The 18690-nt window shown below is 51.1% G+C and overlaps 2 protein-coding genes across 14 annotated transcripts in view; one reads left to right on the top strand and one right to left on the bottom strand.

The window, feature by feature from the left end:
• WARS1 (tryptophanyl-tRNA synthetase 1) overlaps nucleotides 1-2904 on the bottom strand; it is a 30499-nt gene extending 27595 nt beyond the window's left edge. Inside the window, exon 1 of the mRNA XM_047080105.1 lies at nucleotides 2792-2904. The gene's annotated coding sequence lies outside the window, so the exon portion shown is untranslated. The remainder of the gene's footprint in view (nucleotides 1-2791) is intronic.
• Nucleotides 2905-3114: 210 nt separating this feature from the next.
• The window catches only part of WDR25 (WD repeat domain 25), a 141446-nt gene continuing 125870 nt past the window's right edge, over nucleotides 3115-18690 (top strand). The window contains exons 1-3 of one of the 13 annotated variants that reach the window (XM_047080096.1): nucleotides 3115-4035; nucleotides 4970-5040; nucleotides 7491-8334. In XM_047080096.1, coding sequence (XP_046936052.1) covers nucleotides 7531-8334 — 804 coding nt within the window. In that variant the 5' untranslated portion in view covers nucleotides 3115-4035; nucleotides 4970-5040; nucleotides 7491-7530. Of the gene's footprint in view, nucleotides 4045-4087; nucleotides 4377-4435; nucleotides 5041-5098; nucleotides 5463-7490; nucleotides 8335-18690 lie in introns of those variants that run through there. The other 12 variants (XM_047080098.1, XM_047080099.1, XM_047080095.1 and 9 more) reach the window with 12 other exon arrangements.

Raw genomic sequence — 18690 nt, 5'->3', positions numbered from 1 at the left:
AGCCCTTCCTGACTCCTGCGCCTCTGGGGCCAAGCTGATCCCTCTGTCGTCGGTGGTCCCCAAGCATTTTGTTAGTAACCCTACCAGGGCACTCACACTGCATTTACTTATTCACGTCTTCTCCACTAGACAGTGAAAGCAGGCACCGGGCTTTCTCTTCCATGTGCTTCTAGTGCCTCATATGCAGCAGTTTATCAGCATTTATTGAATTAATCAGTCTCATCAGTCACCCAGTTCAATCCTCACTGTAAGGTTTACATCCTTATGTTATCTTCACAAGTGCTTTTCCCACTTTAAGGTAGATTTGCCCCATGTGGACTTTAAACAGCCTCATTTTTTTTTTTTTTAATATGCCACTTTGGCAAATTGATTATTTAAAAAAAATTTTTTTAACATTTATTTATTTTTGAGAGTCAGAGAGAGACAGAGCATGAGTGGGGGAGGGGCAGAGAGAGAGGGAGACACAGAATCAGAAGCAGGCTCCAGGCTCTGAGCTGTCAGCACAGAGCCCGATGCGGGACTCAAACTCACGAACCGTGAGATCACGACCTGAGCCGAAGTCAGACGCTTAACCGACTGAGCCACCCAGGCGCCCCTAAACAGCCTCATTTTTAGCATCCTATCATGGAGCTGAGCCTGCCAGGATTTGGGAAGGGCCAGGCTGATGGCATGGCACCTACTCTAGGTTTCACACTCCCAGTTTGGTTTCTTTCCCCACTACTAACATCCGCCTACCATCCTGGTCACTCTCTTTGGAATTCCCTTTGCTTTATCCCGATCCTTCCAAACACATGGTGTCTGCCATAAAAGGAAACTGGTGACAGCAGTAAGGTTCTAAAGTCTGTGAGTAGGGCTAAAAGCAAGTACAGATCAGAATTACCCCTAAAAAATTCCTAAGGAAAGCACCAGGTAGGACAACTGGGTGAGGCCTGGACAGATAATCTCCCCGCTACAATGGAGCAGATTACTGTAGAGAATCAGCTAGATGAATGGAGTCTGTGCTTAGGGTCCATAACGTAGGGAAAAATATGTCTTTCCATAGCAAAATTCCATTTGAGAGAAGCACACGGGAGCTAAATCTGATGAGACAACAGCAGATGAGGTCTCCCCGCTCTTGTGATGGGGAGGCAGACAGTGCATGGGAACCACCCACACGATGAACTGTGCGTGTGTGTATGATGCAACCTCAGTGAGGAGACAACAGAACAAAACCTCTTCTGTTTCAGGCACCCACCCAGCTACCACCGTCTCATGTGCATGCTGTCCTTTTCTCTCACATCTAGTTGACATGATCTAGAATGAAGTTTAACTTTGGAGGTTTTTACCCCAGAGTTCAGCATGCCTGAAATGACATGCACGCTACATATGCATAGTTTTCAGCAGAGCAATCAGGTTCCAGAGTATCCAGGTTACTTCTACAACAGGGTCTGAGATGCCAAATGTACAGACAACTGTCTTGGTGTTTACTGCTTAAACTGCAAGGAGGGCTTTGAATCTTTGTATGTATATATAGAGAGAGCGAGAGGTGGGTGGGGGAGAGAGGGGCAGAGGGAGAGAGAAAATCTTAAGCAGGCTCCAGGCTCATCACAGAGCCTGACTCGGGGCTCGATCCCACGACCCTGGGATTGTGACCTGAGCCGAAATCAAAAGTGAAACGCTCAATCAACTGTGCCACCCAGGCAGCCTTGAATCTTTCTTAAGGAGACTTGTTTTATCTGCTTAACAAATCCTACGATCTAAAGCAAAGAAACAAAGCTATAATCTGTCGAGTAATCTATCATCTCCTCCGAAAAAAATATTGGGACTGGAAAGAGCAGAACTGCATACTCCATAGCAGACCACAGTGCACCTTTAAAGAAAAAGTCAAGAGCTCTTAAAAATTAATTCTCAATTCCTCTTTTTAGAGAACTTGAATCTTGTGCTCATTTTGACAGGTTCCGTTGTTCCGGAGGGGCATAACAGGCACCTGAGGAAACTGGCTGCTTTTGGGGTGAGGAACAGAAAGTAATAGAACTCTTTAACTGAAAAACAGGACTTGGGCCATAATGAAATCATCTCACGGAGGATCAGAACACTCTGCAATCCGGGGAAAGGGGGCACAAACACAGCCAATTCTAGAGCAGCCGGGAAGAGCAGACGACCCAGGAGTTTCTGGATGCCTGGAATACCACCAGGAGGTGGGTTACCATCCCTCACATCCTGGCCCCGGAGTGTCGGTGACAACAGCTTTGTTGTTCCCAGAGGACAGGAAAGTGACCGGTAGAGCAAGGAGTTCTTTAACACTTGGAACCCTGGGACAGATTATGTCCACCTTCTCTTTGTTAAACGCGGGGAAAAGAGGTAATTTTCTCCTTCAAATGATAAAATGTACGTGATCTTCAAATCTCCCCTTCAAATAAAACGTACGTGACGCAAAGAAGACGTCAACATACAAGAAGCCGGCCGAAGACAACTGGCGTGTCACAATGAGAATGCTGACGTTAGGGTACCGACGGTGTAAGGAGTCCTCGTCAGTGAGAAACAGGATAGCCAACACAAAAGTGCGGCAAGTCAAGCTATAAATCCAAACAGGCAACTGCTCCCCCGAGATCTCCATCCCCTGGGGAAGTCGTGAACCACATGAACTTGGGTCAACGGGATGAAATACGATGCACGCTCGATAAGCCCTGATTCTGGGAGAGACCACTCCTCACCTCCCCTGCCCCGCCCCAGCCCAGGTTTCCAGCACTTGGTAAAAGGCTGGCAAAAAATACCAATAAGCTCCAAGCCTGGCAAAGATGGCAATACATACCCAGGTTGTGGGAGACACTGCAGAGGTGGCCACTGGTCACGCCGGGCAGTTGAGGAGCTGAGACTGCCCTGTACAGCCAGCGGTCTTCTTTAATAGTCTTCCCCTGTTTCTTTCAGTTTCCTTTTTAGTAAAAGGCTCTTCTGGTTTTTTTTTTTTTTTTTTCCTGTTTACCCCACTCTTCAGCTATTTGCACGTAGGGTTTTTTTTTTTTTTTTTAAAGAAATCACTCAGTTTCTCGGAAACACTTGAGATTCTTGACCAACCTCTTTGAGGAGACTGTCCAATCAGGGGTGGGCGGGGTGGGTGGGGACCAATGAAACCCTCTTGAGAAACGAGTCCTTAGCCGGTCATTGCATCAGCCACCCCATACATTCCCTAGACTGGCCTCCGTATAACCTCTCCACCCTCTTCCTCTTCCCCACCCAAGCATCAGTGTGAGTAAGTGTTATGTGTAGCCGTGGAGAGGCCGAACGGCGACTGTGCCTTCCCTGCAGGTGTTCACTGAGGCAGCGCAATGCAGTGGAAAGATCATGAGTTCTGGGGTCAGACGGGCCTGGGTTTCAATCCCAGCTCGGGCATCTCAACACCTTGGGCAAGTCACATTACCTCTCTGCTTCATCCTCGGTTTCCTCATCTGTGAAATGGGCATAAAGAAGCCTCCTAACTTTACCGTGGAGGGGACTAAGTACGATACCAGAGGCAAAGCCCCCGGCACGTGGCAGAGCCCCGTTAAAAGTGGGGGCTTCTCGCCATGGGGAAAGGGAAGAGGTAGGAGACGATGCAGGGTCGGTGCCGGCAGGAGTGGGCGACAGACGGGGACGCCGGCGCTGGGAGGAAGGGGGCGAGGGGCGCCGTGCCAGCCTCCGCGCCCCTCGTGGTGCCAGAACCCGGCGGGCAGCGAGCCGGGCTCGGAGGAGGATACTCCGGGCCCTCGCCTGCAGGCGGCTCCGGGAGGGCCAGGTCTTCCGGCACCGCCCCGGCCTCCCGCCCTCCCTCATCCCCTCACTTACCGGCCCAGCCGGGCCCTTCAGCACCGCCGGCTCAGCCACGGACGGCCTCCTGGGCGTCCTTGGAAACTCCTTCCGGCCGGAACCTCTTCCGGCCAGGCTGCACCCTCATTGGCTGTTCGCGCGGGGGGCAGGACGGAGGCCGCGGGTGATTGGTTGGAGGCCCCGGCACCAGCGGAACGCGACTGGGCTGCGGTGTGCCGGCGGGACTGCCTCCGGGAGGACCGAGCGCTTCCGGTGCGTGTGGTGAGCGGCGGGCCCGGGGGCGGGAGGGGGCTGGAACCCCGCGGCGGCGGCGGCGGCGGCGGCGGTCGGAGAGCACCACACCCCTCAGCGCGGGCCTTTCTCCGTCCCTCGCCCGTCCTTCATCGCTGCTGCCTTCCGGATGCGCGGTGCTCTGGACCAGCCTCACCTCCAGCTCTTGACAGCTCGGCTAACTTCTATTCATCCTTCAAAACCCATCTCTGGTCGTATCTTCTTTGTTGCCTTCGTCGGTCTGTAGCCTCCGGCGCAGGATCCGTGTTCTGTGTTTAATCGCTGTACACACCAGACCCAACATAAGGCTTGGCACAGAGTAGGTAATCAGGATATGTTTGTTGAAGGAGAAGATCCTATTTCTTTTACTTTTCTCTGTGCCCCCTCCCACCAGGTTGCATTTCACAAATAATTCTAGATGCTGGGGATCAAACAGTGAACAAAACACAAGGAGTCTTGTCCTCGTGGAGCTGACGTGCTAGTGACTCTCAGGGCCACTCCCCCGTTTTGTAGCCTCGTTTCTCCAATGCTCTTACCTTTCTCCCTGTACCTCTTTGTCTTAGTTGAACGTCCCCACACCATGAAATATTTTCCCTTTTTTCCCCATTTGCCTTAGAAACAAAAAAGGCAGCACTTTTCCCCCCTAAAGTTTCTGTTGTTCCTGATGTTTCCCATTCTTTTCCACTTTTGCATGTTTTTCTTGAATCACCCTTGCCGCCTTCTCTCTTGCCCCATTTGATTAGTTTTGCTGTTTCATTCTCCAGTGCTTCTCACCACCTCTGTTCCCTCACCTCCTCCAGAGCATTAATCGCTCGGATGTCACCGTTTGTCTTAGGTCTGCCTCGGCCACCCTAGAGGAAACTGCAGCCCCAAGCTCACCGCCACCTGTACTGTCCTGTTTTACTTTTCTCCTTAGGATTTCGTACTACGTCACACCCTGTATTTCACCTGATTATGGTCTGTCTCTCCCGCCGGCATGTGAGCATGGTGAGCACGGGGCATCCTTCACTGTGTCGCTTGCTACGGTGTGCTTGGGTTGGGGCTTGGTGAGTAGCCCATGCTCCATCAATATCGAATAAATGAACGACGCGTCCACGAAGCAGGTAGTGTTGGGAGCCTTATCATCCACCCTTCTGCATTCATTCAGTCCTTGCTGCCTTGCCTTGTTAGGAAGTGGGCTAATGGGCCCCAGCCCCACTACTCTCTGATCTTTTGCTGTAGACCTCTTTTGAAATTCCAGCCATCGGCCTCTCTTGTCTTTAAGTTGACCGCTGCAGAAAACTAGGTGGGCGGGATTCCATCTCACGGCTGGGCACAGACACCCTGCTGGCGGGAACCTGGTGGGTTCCCTGTGACAGGAAGGAATGGCATGCTGTGGTGTGTGGTGCTGTGCACAGGAGCCGAGACAGGTGAGAGGTCTCATCAGGTTGGGCCTTGGGACCAGGCTAAGTATGTAGAGAGCAGAAATGCCAAGTTGTTTGCAGAGCACAGTCCGTTAGTTTATAATTAGTCCTTTACATTAGTTCTGCTTGAGATACGCTGGCCAGTTATAGAAGTTTTATTTTACCTGCCTAGATTGGGCTGCAGGTGGGGGTGCAAGTTTTGGAGGAGGTAGGCTACAGACATTTGTTGAATGAAGACGTAACGTGTTAGGCAGTGGGACCCTTCAGGTGATGGGTGCCCTTTGGTACCCACCGCCCAGGGAAAGAGCTGGTGGTAGGCTGTCTGGAGTGGCTTAACAGAGGACCCAGAGGGAATCTCTGGCGCTGACCTGACCCCATGTGTGGGAGTAGGTGTTCAGTGTGGTACGGTAAGGTAGGGCAGGGTGGGGCGTTCTTGGAAGTTGGTGGGTTGCCAAGTTTTAGCGCTGCTCCACTGCGCCATCTGCTGTCCTGGATGTGCTGGGCATCCCTGTCTTCCTCCTGACTGTGCTTCGTCTTAAAAGCACTGAATGGGGCAGAGAAAGACAGATACCCTATGTTTTCACTCATATGTGGATCCTGAGAAACTTAACAGAAGACCATGGGGGATGGGGAAGGGGGGAAAAAGTTACAGAGAGGGAAGGAGGCAAACCATAAGAGACTCTTAAATACTGAGAACAAACTGAGGGTTGATGGGGGTTGAGGGAGAGGGGAAAGTGGGTGATGGACATTGAGGAGGGCACCTGTTGGGATGAGCACTGGGTGTTGTATGGAAACCAATTGGACAATAAGTTATACTTAATATATATAAAAAAACATTGAATGGGACTCCAGACTGAAGTACTTCTTTCTAGAAACTAGGTGGCAGAAATTTATTGTGTATGATGGCTCAGAATTTCAGGAAGAATCTTTTAAAGAATTTTTAAAAAGTTTATTTGTTTATTTAGAGAGCGTGCACGCTTAAGTCGGGGAGGGGCAGAGAGAGAGGGAGACGGAATCACAAGCAGGCTCTGCACTGTCAGCTCAGAGCCTGATGTGGGGCTCAGACTCACGAACTGCGAGATCATGACTGAGCTCAAGCGAGGTGCTTAACTGACTGAGCCACCCAGGTGTCCCAGGAAGGATCTTTTAGAAAGGGGAGATTCACTGCTGTGTCAGTGTGTGTTTGGAGTGAAATTGGGGGATTCAGACGACACCTTCAAAACTGGGGGGGATTGGTTGCTTGAACACCCTAGTCTTGTGTTGTGGGTCTGTCTCCCCAGCTGGCTTGTTGTTGAGACAGGATATCTAGGCAGTGGGGGGCGAGGGTAAAGGAGGGACTGGAGCACAAGGGGTGGAGGAAGGTACGGGTGACATGCTTTTCCCACTTGGTGGGTTCTGGACCTCTTCCCATTTCAGTATTTTCAGACCTACCCTCAAAGGCCCAAATTGATCTTATGAAAGACATCTTAAAGTCCTGAAACTTTCTGTCCAGGCAGCCTCTCTCCATTTAGTCGGGTCCTCTTTTATGTCTTTCAATAAAGTTTTAGTTTTCTTCCTATAGATCTTGCTAATTTTTTGCTAAAGTTATTCCCAGATATTCCAGTCTTCATTTGAAAAAAAAATATATATCTTCTAGTTATGCCTGGTATGTAGAAAAGCCCTCATTTAAAAAAATGTTTTTTGATTTATTTTTTTTAATGTTTATTTTGAGAGGTGGGGGCGTGAGCAGGGGAGGGGCAGAGAGAGAGAGAGGGAGACACAGAATCCGAAGCAGGCTCTAGGCTCCAGGCTGTCAGCACACAGCCCGACGTGAGGCTCGAACTCACGAACCGTGAGATCATGACCTGAACCCCAGTCGGATACTTAACCGACTGAGCCACCCTGGTGCCCCAAAAAAGCCCTCATTTTTTAATGTGTTTCTTCCTAGAGTTTTCCAATCATGGGTTTGCTAGGTGGCATGTTTTCTTTTAATTACGTGTGGTGGTAAATATTCTTCCATGCGTATTTTCTGACATTTGACTTTTTTGGTCTTAGGTAGTTTGTCCTCCAACGATAGCAAGAAACTGTGTCTTCAATGGCCTCATTGGTGGCTTATGATGACTCAGAGTCAGAGGCTGAGACTGAACCTGCGGAAAGTTTTAATGCTGCCGGCCAGGTGAAGGACACCTCTGATGTGGTCAAACCTCGTGGGCAGGATTTTGCATCAGAAGCCCCAGGTGTGACAGAAGGGGCAGCACTGCCCACAAAGCACGGTTCTCATGAAGACCCAGCTGGCCATCGTCTCCCCCTGGTTCGGCTCTGGAGAAGTGACCCAGGATCTTGCCCCAGCCAGAGGCTACAGTGGCCCAGAACAGAGCCTGAAGCCACCTTCCCCACAGGCAAGCCTCGACCTTCCCTGTGGACCAGCCATGTTCCAGCTGGCCATGTGCCCCTGGCAGCTGCCCGCTTTAAGCAGGTGAAACTCTCCTGGGGAACTTACGACTCCCCCAAGCCATCGTCCTGTGCCCAAACCAAATCTGAAACCCCAGGTAAAAATGGCAACTCTCTTCAGAGGAAAAGGTGTGAGGACTGTGTCGTGCCCTACACCCCCAAAAGATTAAGACAGTCGCAGGCATTAAGCACAGAAACAGGCGAGAGTAAAGATACGGAGGCACAGGGTCCCTCTGTGGGGCGTGCCCCGGCCCCTCTCTGTGTGGCCCCCAGAGTGTCTGAGTTTATTGAGCCATACTTGGACAGTCCGTATCGAGAAACCACGATTCCCAGGAAAGTGCTTTTCCACCTGAGAAGCCACAGGGGCCCCGTCAACAGCATTCAGTGGTGTCCAGTCTTCGCCAAGAGTCACATGCTTCTCTCAGCTTCCATGGATAAAACCTTCAAGGTAAGACTTGAGTGATCCCCCTTCTTCAGGGGCTCTTGGGAGTAAGCTGCCGGGGTATTTTGTTCTTCACGACAGTGAGGTAGGGGTGCTGCACGTTTCTGTGGGGAAATTTGTATAACTCTCTCCGTCGTGTTTGAAAGTGTGTTCTCGGTGGCCCACCTTGGATTGCAGGTTCGTTTTGTCTGCTCTTCCCCGATGCCGCCTCGCCGAGGGCACCAGAGGGTACTAGTCCTTGTCCCTTGTGGGGACACTGAGGACGCGCAGGCACGCTGGAGCCCTGGGTGGGTGAGGTCGCTGAGGGAGGCCGTCAGAGTTTCGGAAAGCAGGCCCAGGACGAGTCCCAGGCTCCTGTGAACCACATTGAGTGTTGAGCCTCGCCAGCTCCGTGCCAGGTGCCGTGCTGGTCCCTGGCCTCTTGGTAGAGGCCGTGGACGAAGGGAGAGGCTCTCCCAGCCCTCGGCTCTGGAGTGTAAGGACCAAACTCTCAGTGGGATGCGAGTGCTTTGTGAACCCGCCGGGAGGGACAGCAGCCCGGTCTTGGGGGGCTTGGTGAAGGCTTCCAGAAGGAGGGGAAGGTTCATATGGTGAAGGGAGTGAGATGCGGCAGAAGGATGTCTTTGGCTGTAAGCATGGAAGTCTTGAGGGGCCTGGTGGGGGTGAGGGTCCTGAGGTTAGGGAAGCGGGCAGGGGCCGGACCAGGGGATGGTTGCAGATGCCATGGAGGACCTCCGGTTCCACGGAAACTCTTTTTCCTCGTTGTTACCTATTGTATTGTATTGTATTGTATTGTATTGTATTGTATTGTATTGTATTGTATTTATTTTAATGTTTATTTATTCTTGAGAGAGAGAGAGAGAGAGAGACAGAGCACGAGCGGGGGAGGGGCAGAGAGAGAGGGGGAGACACAGAATCCGAAGCAGACTCCAGGCTCCAAGCTGTCAGCACAGAGCTTGACACGGGGCTCGATCTCGGGAACCACGAGATCATGACCTGAGCTGAAGTCGGACACTCAGCCGACTGAGCCCCCGGGTGACCCTCGTTGTTACTTATCTTAAAAGCTCCTGACATCACGTAGACTTCCAGCGAGCAGACCCCACGTACTCAGGTATGTCGTGCGGCGGGTGCGTCGCACCTCTGACCTGTCTCCAGCCCCTCCCCCTCGCTCTCAGCAGCACCTAGGAAGTCACCTGTATGCAATAGGTGCCACATAAGTGCGAGCTGAACGAATGCTTCCTGGAAAGAAAATGGCTTTGGAGTTGAGGGAACATGGCTTCAGATCCAGTCTTGCTACAGAGCACCTGGTCGGCTGGTCGGCTGGCCCCACTTCCGGTCTGGTGTCTCCTCTGTAAAGGGCACAGTCATACCTGTGTCATGTGACCAGGTGAGCGAAACACTTACAAAACCCTGTCGCAGAGCTAGGTACCCCTCCAGGTGCTCGGTGAGTGTCAGCTTCCTCCCTCTATTTTCTTACTGTTCTGGAACCATCCTGCCCAGGACATTGTGCTTGCAAATTACGTTTTGAGCTTTTCTCCTAGGAGGCGTTTTCTGAAATGAAGAAAGGAAACCTAAGGACAGTGAGGCTTTGAAATAAGCTAAATCGATGGGTATCGTTGTCATTTTTGAGTGACCAGTTTGGGTCATGAGCCCACTTATCTGTGTTCTCTTCTGGCGGGGCTAACAGAGTCGTTCGGGGACAGTGCCGCGCTCTGCCTTCGGTCTGAAGCCCAGGGACTTTACACTCGGGTCTTTGGTGCTTTTCCTGTGGGGGTGGGGGCTCAGGAGGCTTCCGGTGTCCCCAGTGTGCCCTGTAACAGGCTTGGTTCAATCCCATGCTGCTGGGGCTTCTCAGCGCTCCTTCCTGAGAGGCTGCGCCCGCGGGGGGCCAAGTGCAGACTTGTCTCTTTCGTCCGAAGCACATCTGGGGGGGTTTTTGGCGGGCTCGTGTGGGCCTGTGTGGTGCCAGGCCGTGTCTGGCTGGAGTCACAGTGGTCTGGGCTCAGGGTCAGCTTTGTGACCTTGGGCAACACACTTAACCTCTCAGAGTCTGTTTCCCCCCCCCCGATCACACGAGTCTATGGGACCTACACTTCTGAGATGGGACACGTGCCCAGGCACACGTGTCTGCAGCCCCCTGTCTAATGCCAGGCGCGTGGTGCAGTTTGTGGAGGGAGTGTGGCTACGGGTGGGCCACCTGAGGGGCACGGGCAGCCCCCTTCTAGGACCTTGGGGGGAGGGGGCGGTCTGGCAGATGTTTGGCAGCACGGGCTGGAGGAGGAGGCGGCTCATCAGGAGGTTGCCGTGGGCAGAGACGGGTGGAGGGATTTAGGGCAGCAGGTCCAGAGGATACCTGCCACCCGCCCGCCCACCCGAGGGGTCGTTTCTGCTGATGGGAGGGGTGGGCGTGGAGTCCTGTGGGGACCGGTCTGTATGTGGCATCAGCGAGGGGCCCCGTGGGCCCCGCTTGGATCACTTTTGCCCCAGTTGAGGTTTTCTAAGCGGAGGCATCCCCACTCTAGTTTTTAAATGGAGCGCGTCTGAGTGAAACCATTGATTTGGGCTGTTTTGTTTGTTCTGTCGTGTAGTGAGTGTTTGTGGACTAGATGAGTGTGCCAGGTTCTGTGCACTGGGGATGTTCTGTCCCGTTCCCCGCCCCCCCCCCCCCCCCCCCCCCCCCCGTGGGGGACGCCGCGTCAGCCAACCAGCTGTGACACCTCGTGACCAGAAGGGGGCGCAGTTGGCCCAGCTTGGGAAGCTGCTCAGGCTACCGGGCCGAGGGACTGCGGTCGAAAAGCCTTGCTTGGGGTGATTCACTGAGACCTGGGTCCGGGCCGTTTGCTGTGGAACTGCCCTTGGCGGGGCCGGTGCGGTTGCCGTCATGGCTGCTGGAGTCGGTGTCTCTTCTTCCCCTCTTCTTCGTGTGGGTCTTGAAAAAGCAGGGCTTTTAAAAGCCGTACATGCAAATGGGCAGGCCAGGATCCTCTCTGCTTTAAGACATTTGACAGTGTTCAGTGACAGAGTTATTTGGCAAACTGATTTTGAGCAACTTGTTAGCGTGACGAACGTGTGGCAGGGGCTGGAGGAGCCGGCACGGGAAAACCGACTGGGGACCAGGTGCAGGCAGGGCTGGAACCCGAGAGGGGAGTCGTCTGTCGCGTGGAGCTGGTGTGCAGCCCCAGGCAGGATGGTGTTCTCCCCACCCCTAGTGTCGGGGCTGCGTGGCGCGGTCGACCTTGGGGGCCCACGGGGTGGAGGGGGTGTGGATGCCGAGTGTCGAGCGGGAACGGGGCTGTGGGCGCAGGGGGGAGTCCTGGCTTCTTACGGCCCGGTCCCGGGTGGAGAGCGGACCGGAGGTGCAGTGGGGAAAGGGTTAGAAGAGGTGCTGTGACAGGGTACGCCCCAGCTCTGTGCTCCCTTCCTAGGGTGCCTTTCGTCTTTCGGTTCATGTCTGCCAGAGTGCCTTCTTGAGCCCCCCTGCATCAGGAAGGAGGGAAGAGCTTGGGGGCCGGGGTCACAGCACTTCGGTTTGAATCCTTCTGCCGCTGACTGGCTCCGTGATCTTGGGCAAGTTACTTTTCCGAACCTCAGCCAACGTAATGCAAAGTGGAGACAAGATAATTCTGTGTGCCTCGCTGGCTTTTTGTGAAGAAAAGATGAACTCTGGACGTGAGCTCTGTGGGGCGGCGCCTGGCACATCATAGTAGGCACTTGCCGCGTGCTGCCGAGTTTGCTCCCCCCCGGGAGTCTTGTCCCTTCCTTACCACGTCGTGGCGTCTCTTTCTGCCTGCGTAGCCATGAACCAGATCTGCTACACCTCGTAGATTTTAAGCTTCTTGAACGTGGGAACCGTGCCAGACCCATTTATATATCATCTTTAGCACCTGGCACAAAGTTTTGTACACGTTAAGTGATCAGTGAAGACTGAAAACATTTTTCTTGGATTTTATTTCCAGCCTTTGGGGAAGGATTTTCTCTGAAGTGCATAGATTTTATTCGCCACTAGGGGGCACAGTAAGCCTTAATATAAGCTCACTCAAGCTTCTAGAATGTGAAAGAATCCTTGATTCAAGGTAACATTTACTGAAATATGACTTCTTTTCTGACCAAGAGAAAAACAACACAATCCATCTGATTAATCTAAAGAGCGTGGAGTGCCACAGTTCCTTCGTCTCCTTAAAATGTAGCTTTGGAATTCATAAATTTCAATTGGGTACATTACAGTGGAAAGATACTTATTTTAATATGTTCTAAATGTTCTGTGAGCTGTAAAATATGCTTATATTGGTTTTGAAAAATTTACAGCTGGAGAAATTAAGTACAATAAAACAATGACTCATAACTCCGCACTGATGCTCTGTTTTCTTTCCTGATGATCCCTTCCTGCCCTTGTATGTAGCACGCATCTGTTTCTCACAGTTGTAATCCCAGCACGGATACCCTTTTATATACTCTTTTCATTTCCCTGTGTCCTCATTTGGCTCGACACGTTCGAATACCCACCGCACGTAAAGGTAGAATTGAGACTTTGAAGCCCTTGGAAGAAGTACAGACATGGCCTGCTGCAGCCGAACACAGGCAGCCCCCACTGTCGGCCCCGTGCGCGGAGCCCTCTGCTAGGCACCGGATGAATTCTCAAAGGCCCATGACATGTTTCCTGCTGCCAGGGACCACCGTCCATGCATCGAAATCCTGGAGTTCTGAAGCACAGAAGGATTTTAAGTAAAATGTGTGAATTAGGTGTTCGTTTGTTTTACAAAATGGTTTGCTTTAGGAATTCTTTCGATAACAGGCTTCCCTGTGATACTTAAACCTTTCCATTTCGGATCACAAACGTAATGAAAGCTTATCGTGAAAAACTTTGAAGGTGCAGAGAACACGAGGGGCGAAGGCAAACACGGCAACCGTGGCTGATCCTAACCCCGAGCTGGCGCCTCATTGGCACTGGGGGCCTCTCCTGGTCTGGACCCCCACGTTCCCGTGGGTTTACAGAGCTGGGCTCACTGCACGCTATGTGCCGGTTTGATTCTGCCCCCGCCCACCACCATCCTTTGTGCTGTTTGTAAGGGGCATTGTCCTGCCTTATTCAAAACTTTCCCCAAACGTATTTTCAGGACTGTCTCCGATCCCAGACTTGGCTTTGTCATATCTGCGTTGTTTCCCATCATGACTTGCTTTAGTTTTTGAAATGGTCAATACTGCCGTGAACACGGCTATACACAGGTGTCGTCTTTTCTGCTGCCTTAATGTAGTTAAGATGGGCTTTGATTTATACCCTGGCTTGCGCTAATTAATAAGGGCTTTGCGTGTGGTGAGCGGAGCCTGAATAGATGGGCAAACCTTGGGCACTATTGTTACAAGAGACTCCTGGGTTCCTGTTCCCTATCTGGTGCTTGGTAGCTGGGTGACTTTGGGAAAAATCACCTTGCCTCTCTGATTCCCCCATTTTCTCACTGGTAAATGGGTAGAATGGCTGCTGGTTAGGGTTGTTGCTATGTAGAAGAGATGAGGAGATACAGCTCGGTGCCTAGCATATGGGAGGGTCTGAAGAAACAGTTTCCTGACTCCTCTGGTCCTTTATCGATCAATTAGGGAAAAAAGAAAAAGAAAAAAGAAAAAAGATGAGTCACTCAGAATCCTCCAACTTAATGTAACTCTTGCGTTTGTGAATCTTTTAATGGTCTGTCTATAGATACATGTTTTTCCAAGTGTTTCAATGTCAGTATTCCTGAGACAGATACTTTTAAAACTCAAAAAGTTTTTGGGTTTGTTTGTACCAAGCTGTTTACCTCCTCCCTTTTCTTTAAAAAAAATTTTTTTTAAATGTTTTATTTATTTTTGAGTCAGAGAGACACAGAGATTTAGCAGGGGAGGGGCAGAGAGTAGAGGGAGATGCAGAATCTGAAGCAGGCTCCAGGCTCCCAGCTGTCAGCACAGAGGCCGACGTGGGGCTCGAACCCGCGAACCGTGACATCATGACCTGAGTCGAAGTCAGATGTTTAACCGACTAAACCACCCAGGCGCCCTGTACCTACTCCCTTTTCTTGAACTGCACATTTGGAAAGCATATACCGGAGGGCTGGCTCCGTGTCTCTGAACTGATCACGTTTAAAATGTGATCGAAGAAAGTGAATCGGGCAGCAGTCTGCCCGCTCTCAGAGCGTGTTGTGTCTGGGCGTCCGGCAGCACTGGGAGGAGTGGTTTCACACCTGAAGAGGCCCAGGAGTGAGTCTGGGGGCAAGGAGGAGGCACCCACCGAGGTCGGCACCAGGCTCAGATGGGTCTCGGGCCCCCTTCCCATGTGCGTGTGAAGGAAAGGATTTTGTTCTGGAGGCTGAAGGCTCAGGTTGGGGTCTCACTGTGCTGCTCGCCAGCTCCGTGGCCTCCGGCAGTGAGTGCCATTGAGGGGCTGGAGAGAGCTCACCATCCCTGAGTTCTCGTCATCTGCTAGGAACGGTTCCCGACTCTCCAGCTCCTCTTCGCACAGGCCTATGAAGCAAGGGCTGGTCTTACTCCCACTTTCCAGACAAGGAAGCTGAGGCCCAGAGAGGTTAAGGGATTTGTCCGTGGTCACACAGCTGGCAAAGTGTAGAAACAACATGGGAAGCTGTCAGAGCAAGTACGCTCTGAGTCTTTTGCCTCTGAGAATAAAGGATGGGAAGGCATAGCCCCTTGTCCACGTGGTGCCCAGGCTCTGTCCCAGCTTGAAAGTCTTGTGGTTCTGTTAAGGGACATAAGGAGAAGAGATGATTTCCACAGTGGTTTGGATTTGCATTTTTATGTATTACAGGATCCCGTTGATTTATCATTGTTAGCGGATCTGATTATATTAGGGTATCTTAGATGTGCTTTGTAGAAAGTAATACATCTCAGACTCAAAGACAAGGAATTTATGGATTCAAGTGCCAGAGTGAAGGTTTATTTCAGTTTTGAAAGAATTATTCTTGATGGATTTTACAAAATGAGGTGGAGAAATGATTTGATGTGCAGAGTGAGGAGTCGTGGGGCATTATGCAGATGATTGGCAATTTATTCCAAGCACGAGGCAAATCTATTGGAAATGAGAGCCGCACAGCTGGGGAGGAGGGTTGGGCTGTGGTGGTGGGCGTTTGGTATTTGGGGAGTGAATGATTAACAGTGCACTGAGGGTAATTAGGCGAAGGCGAGGAGAGAATGGGTGGTGCGTGTGCGTGCGCGTGTGTATGTGTGCAGAGCTCATCTGGGTCCGTCTTCGTTTGACAGGGGCCCAGAGAGGGGAACACACTGGTCCCGGGGCACACAGTGAGGTCAGGTGGTCATGTGGACTTGGAGCCTCGTGTAGGAAGTGTTCCGATGCTTCTCTCTCTGGACACCGTTTGCTCCTCTCCCTTCCCACCTTTTGTGTATTTTCGGTCCGGGGAAAGTTCATGATCATCTCAGTCGTCCCAGGGGTGGGAGTGAGGGCCTCAGGCTGGCCGACAGCGGGGCTGCCGAGCCTCTGGGAATTGCTGTGAGATCCTGAGCTGGAACCTTCTCTTCGTGGGAAGTGAAGGTTGTTGTTTTTTTTTTTTTTTTTTTTTTTTGACACTCCTCTCCCCCATATGAAAGCTGCAACGTTTCCGAGGCCAACACATGAGACATTTCCCACTTTCCGTTTGCGTGCCAGAAGGACCTTGCAAGCTTTCTCCTTGCAGAAAAAAACCCTGGGTGGCAGGAGGAATAAGCAAAGGAGACTGTGGCAGAACCCAAACTGTGTCGTCTGCTCTTTGAAAACTTCATTCCGTTGAACTTTGACAGTTCGCTGTACCCGGGGCAGGGCCGTGTGCCTGCCAGATGCTGACAGGGAGAAAACAGTGCCGTGTGAAGGTGCAGACTCTGTCCTCAGGGAACCAGCCTCATCCAGTCTCATCCGGTGTCATTAAGGGAAGAATAGAGCAATTTGGGAAAATGCTTTTAATGTAATTGAAAAATGCAGATTGCAAAATTGGCCCGGTTAGGAATTGAGACAGTCTAGTAAATTATTTCTTGCTGCTTTTAAAACCTGGACACAGAAGATTCTTAAAGGCACCCATCTAGTGCCCAGTGATGGCTTTGTCCTCTTGATTTAAAAAAAAAAAAGTTATTTTAGATTGAACTTAGTTTTATCGTAAAAGTAGTCAGGTTTTGGGAAAAAATCCAAAAAAAGTAAAAATGAAAAATGTAATTGTAGGTCCTCCACTCAAGCATAACAACTGTGAATGTTTTGTAAGCAGCTTTTCCTTTCAGTATTTTTTTCCCATGAGCATCGGCTGGTTTTAATTATACTGTAGGTACTTTGTTTTTGTAAGCAGCATTTAAAAATTACGTGACGGTTATTCCCCCCCTGCAAACTGCTAGTATTTTTACCCCTTAAAAGGAGGGGTGGGTAAGTCAGTCCAGCCTCCCAGCCTTTCCTCGCAGCTTCTGCTGTCTCTGCTCAGGCATCTCTTCCAGACGGAGACCCCCGAATGGGGGCAGTGGGGTGGGGTGCAGGGGCGAGGGCACCGGGGTATGGTCAGAAGTACATGTGAGGGATGCCAGTGGTGTCAGCCCAGGACCCTGGAAGCCTGCCTTCACACAGCCTCTCTCCAGCAGGCTTCCTCAGGTTTCTCGACGGGACAATATCAAAGAGAACATGCCACAAGTCCCTCCCCACGTGCTGTGACCCAGGCTGAAAAGCAGGAGGACCAGATGGCCGTAGGCACCTGGCAACAAAGTGGCCCTAGCCGGGGCTCCTGGTGCTGCTTTCAGGCCCGTCTTCCCTCACTCGGGGTGAGGCATCAGGGACCCCCCCCCCCCCAATGGAACTTGGGCCACAGAGAGACGGCAGTACCCCTGGACTGCCTGTCAAGGGCTTCAACCTGGGGACTCTGATTATTTGGGTGGTCTGGGTGTCCCTGGATGTGTAGAGCTTCTACTAGCTTTCTTTTCTTTCTAGTTTTTGATCTCTCTGCCTTTCTCTGTTTTGTTTTTCTGGGAAATTTCCTCCACCTTCTCTTTCAATCCTTTTTTTTTTCCCTTTTTGTATTTCTGCTGTCATATACTTAAACTGTTTTTTTACTGAAGTATAACTTATATTCAGGAAAGTGTTCTATTCTGATCTATCATATTTTTACATTCCAAGAGCTGTTTCTCGTTTTCTGAATGTTCCTTTTTTTAAAGAAGATGTCATTTTTTTTTTATTGCATATTTACAAGGTCTTTTCTTAGCTCTTGGAGTTCTTTGAAAGTTTTGCTGTGTTTTCGAAAATGTTTCTGCCCCTTGTCACCTCCTTTTCTCTTTTGTTTTGGTGTCTGTGTTTCATGTGCGGGACATTCTGCCGCTCATTCCTGTTCAGGAAGGAGGCCCGGAAACACTGATCTGACCAGAGGCTCGGTGTGTGTGCGTGTGTGTGTGCACGCACACGCACACGCACACTCACATGGATGGGGCCTGTCCACAGGGAGGTTGCTGCAGGGTGATGAGCCGGCCGGTGCTTAGGACAGGACCCCCACGTGGGAACCCCTCTAGGTGTTTTGAGTAGCCTGGTCAGTATCCCAGACGTGACTCTTCACGCCCCGGCTACCCCCTTTCCAGCACCTGAGCGGGAAGAGGGCTGGGGTCTCTGTGCGTGCTGTGCAGATGTCCTGCTGTCTGTGGTGGCTTCCGGCTGCCTTTTCCACTCCTGTCTCGCGTACACCTTTTCCTCCGAGTGCACGGATCTACTTTGTTCTTTTTAGTGGCTACATGGCCTTCCGTTTGTGACACACGCCATCATTTATGTGTAAATGTGACTGTGTCTTCTTCCCCTTGACAGCGGTAGAATTACTAACTTTTTTAAACGTTCACTAATCGGGTGGTGTCTTGTGTGAGAACCAAATGAATCCATTTACGTGCAGCTCCTTCAGAAGCGAGCCGGCACCTAGTTAATGCTAAATAAGTGTCTGTGGCCCTGGGTCTTGTCCATCAGTCTCCTGCAGTCGTAGTATTTCTCTTATCTGTCAGTTTACCTAGAACAGTATTGACCTGTCATCATATCCATACCCCCTACGGTGTGTTGTTTGATTTTGAGTTTTGGTGTTTCATTATTATTATTATCATTATTTACAGAGAAAACCTGACTTTTTTTTGTGGTCAAGTCCACGGACCTTTCCCTTTGTAATTGTCCTGTGGCTTTAGAGCATGGCATGTCTTCCCCCATCATCTCAAGATCTGATAAATAGTCACCTATATTTGACCTTCATCTAGCAGTGATTAGCTTGAGCCAGTTTCAATTCTCGTCATCTCTTCCAGGCTTTCTGTGGGTCCGGGGCAGGCAGTGCCCGCCGTGATGAATGTGTGCTCAGTGCCAGGGATCGATTGGTATATTAAGAAGCAGCCCTGCTT

Source organism: Lynx rufus, unplaced genomic scaffold (assembly GCF_022079265.1).
Source record: "Lynx rufus isolate CCGP_SWC_20201006 ecotype Redwood Valley unplaced genomic scaffold, mLynRuf1.p SCAF_17, whole genome shotgun sequence".
Taxonomy (NCBI): domain Eukaryota; kingdom Metazoa; phylum Chordata; class Mammalia; order Carnivora; family Felidae; genus Lynx; species Lynx rufus.
The sequence above is the reverse complement of the archived record's forward strand: the minus strand, read 5'-3'. Positions and strand labels throughout refer to the sequence as shown.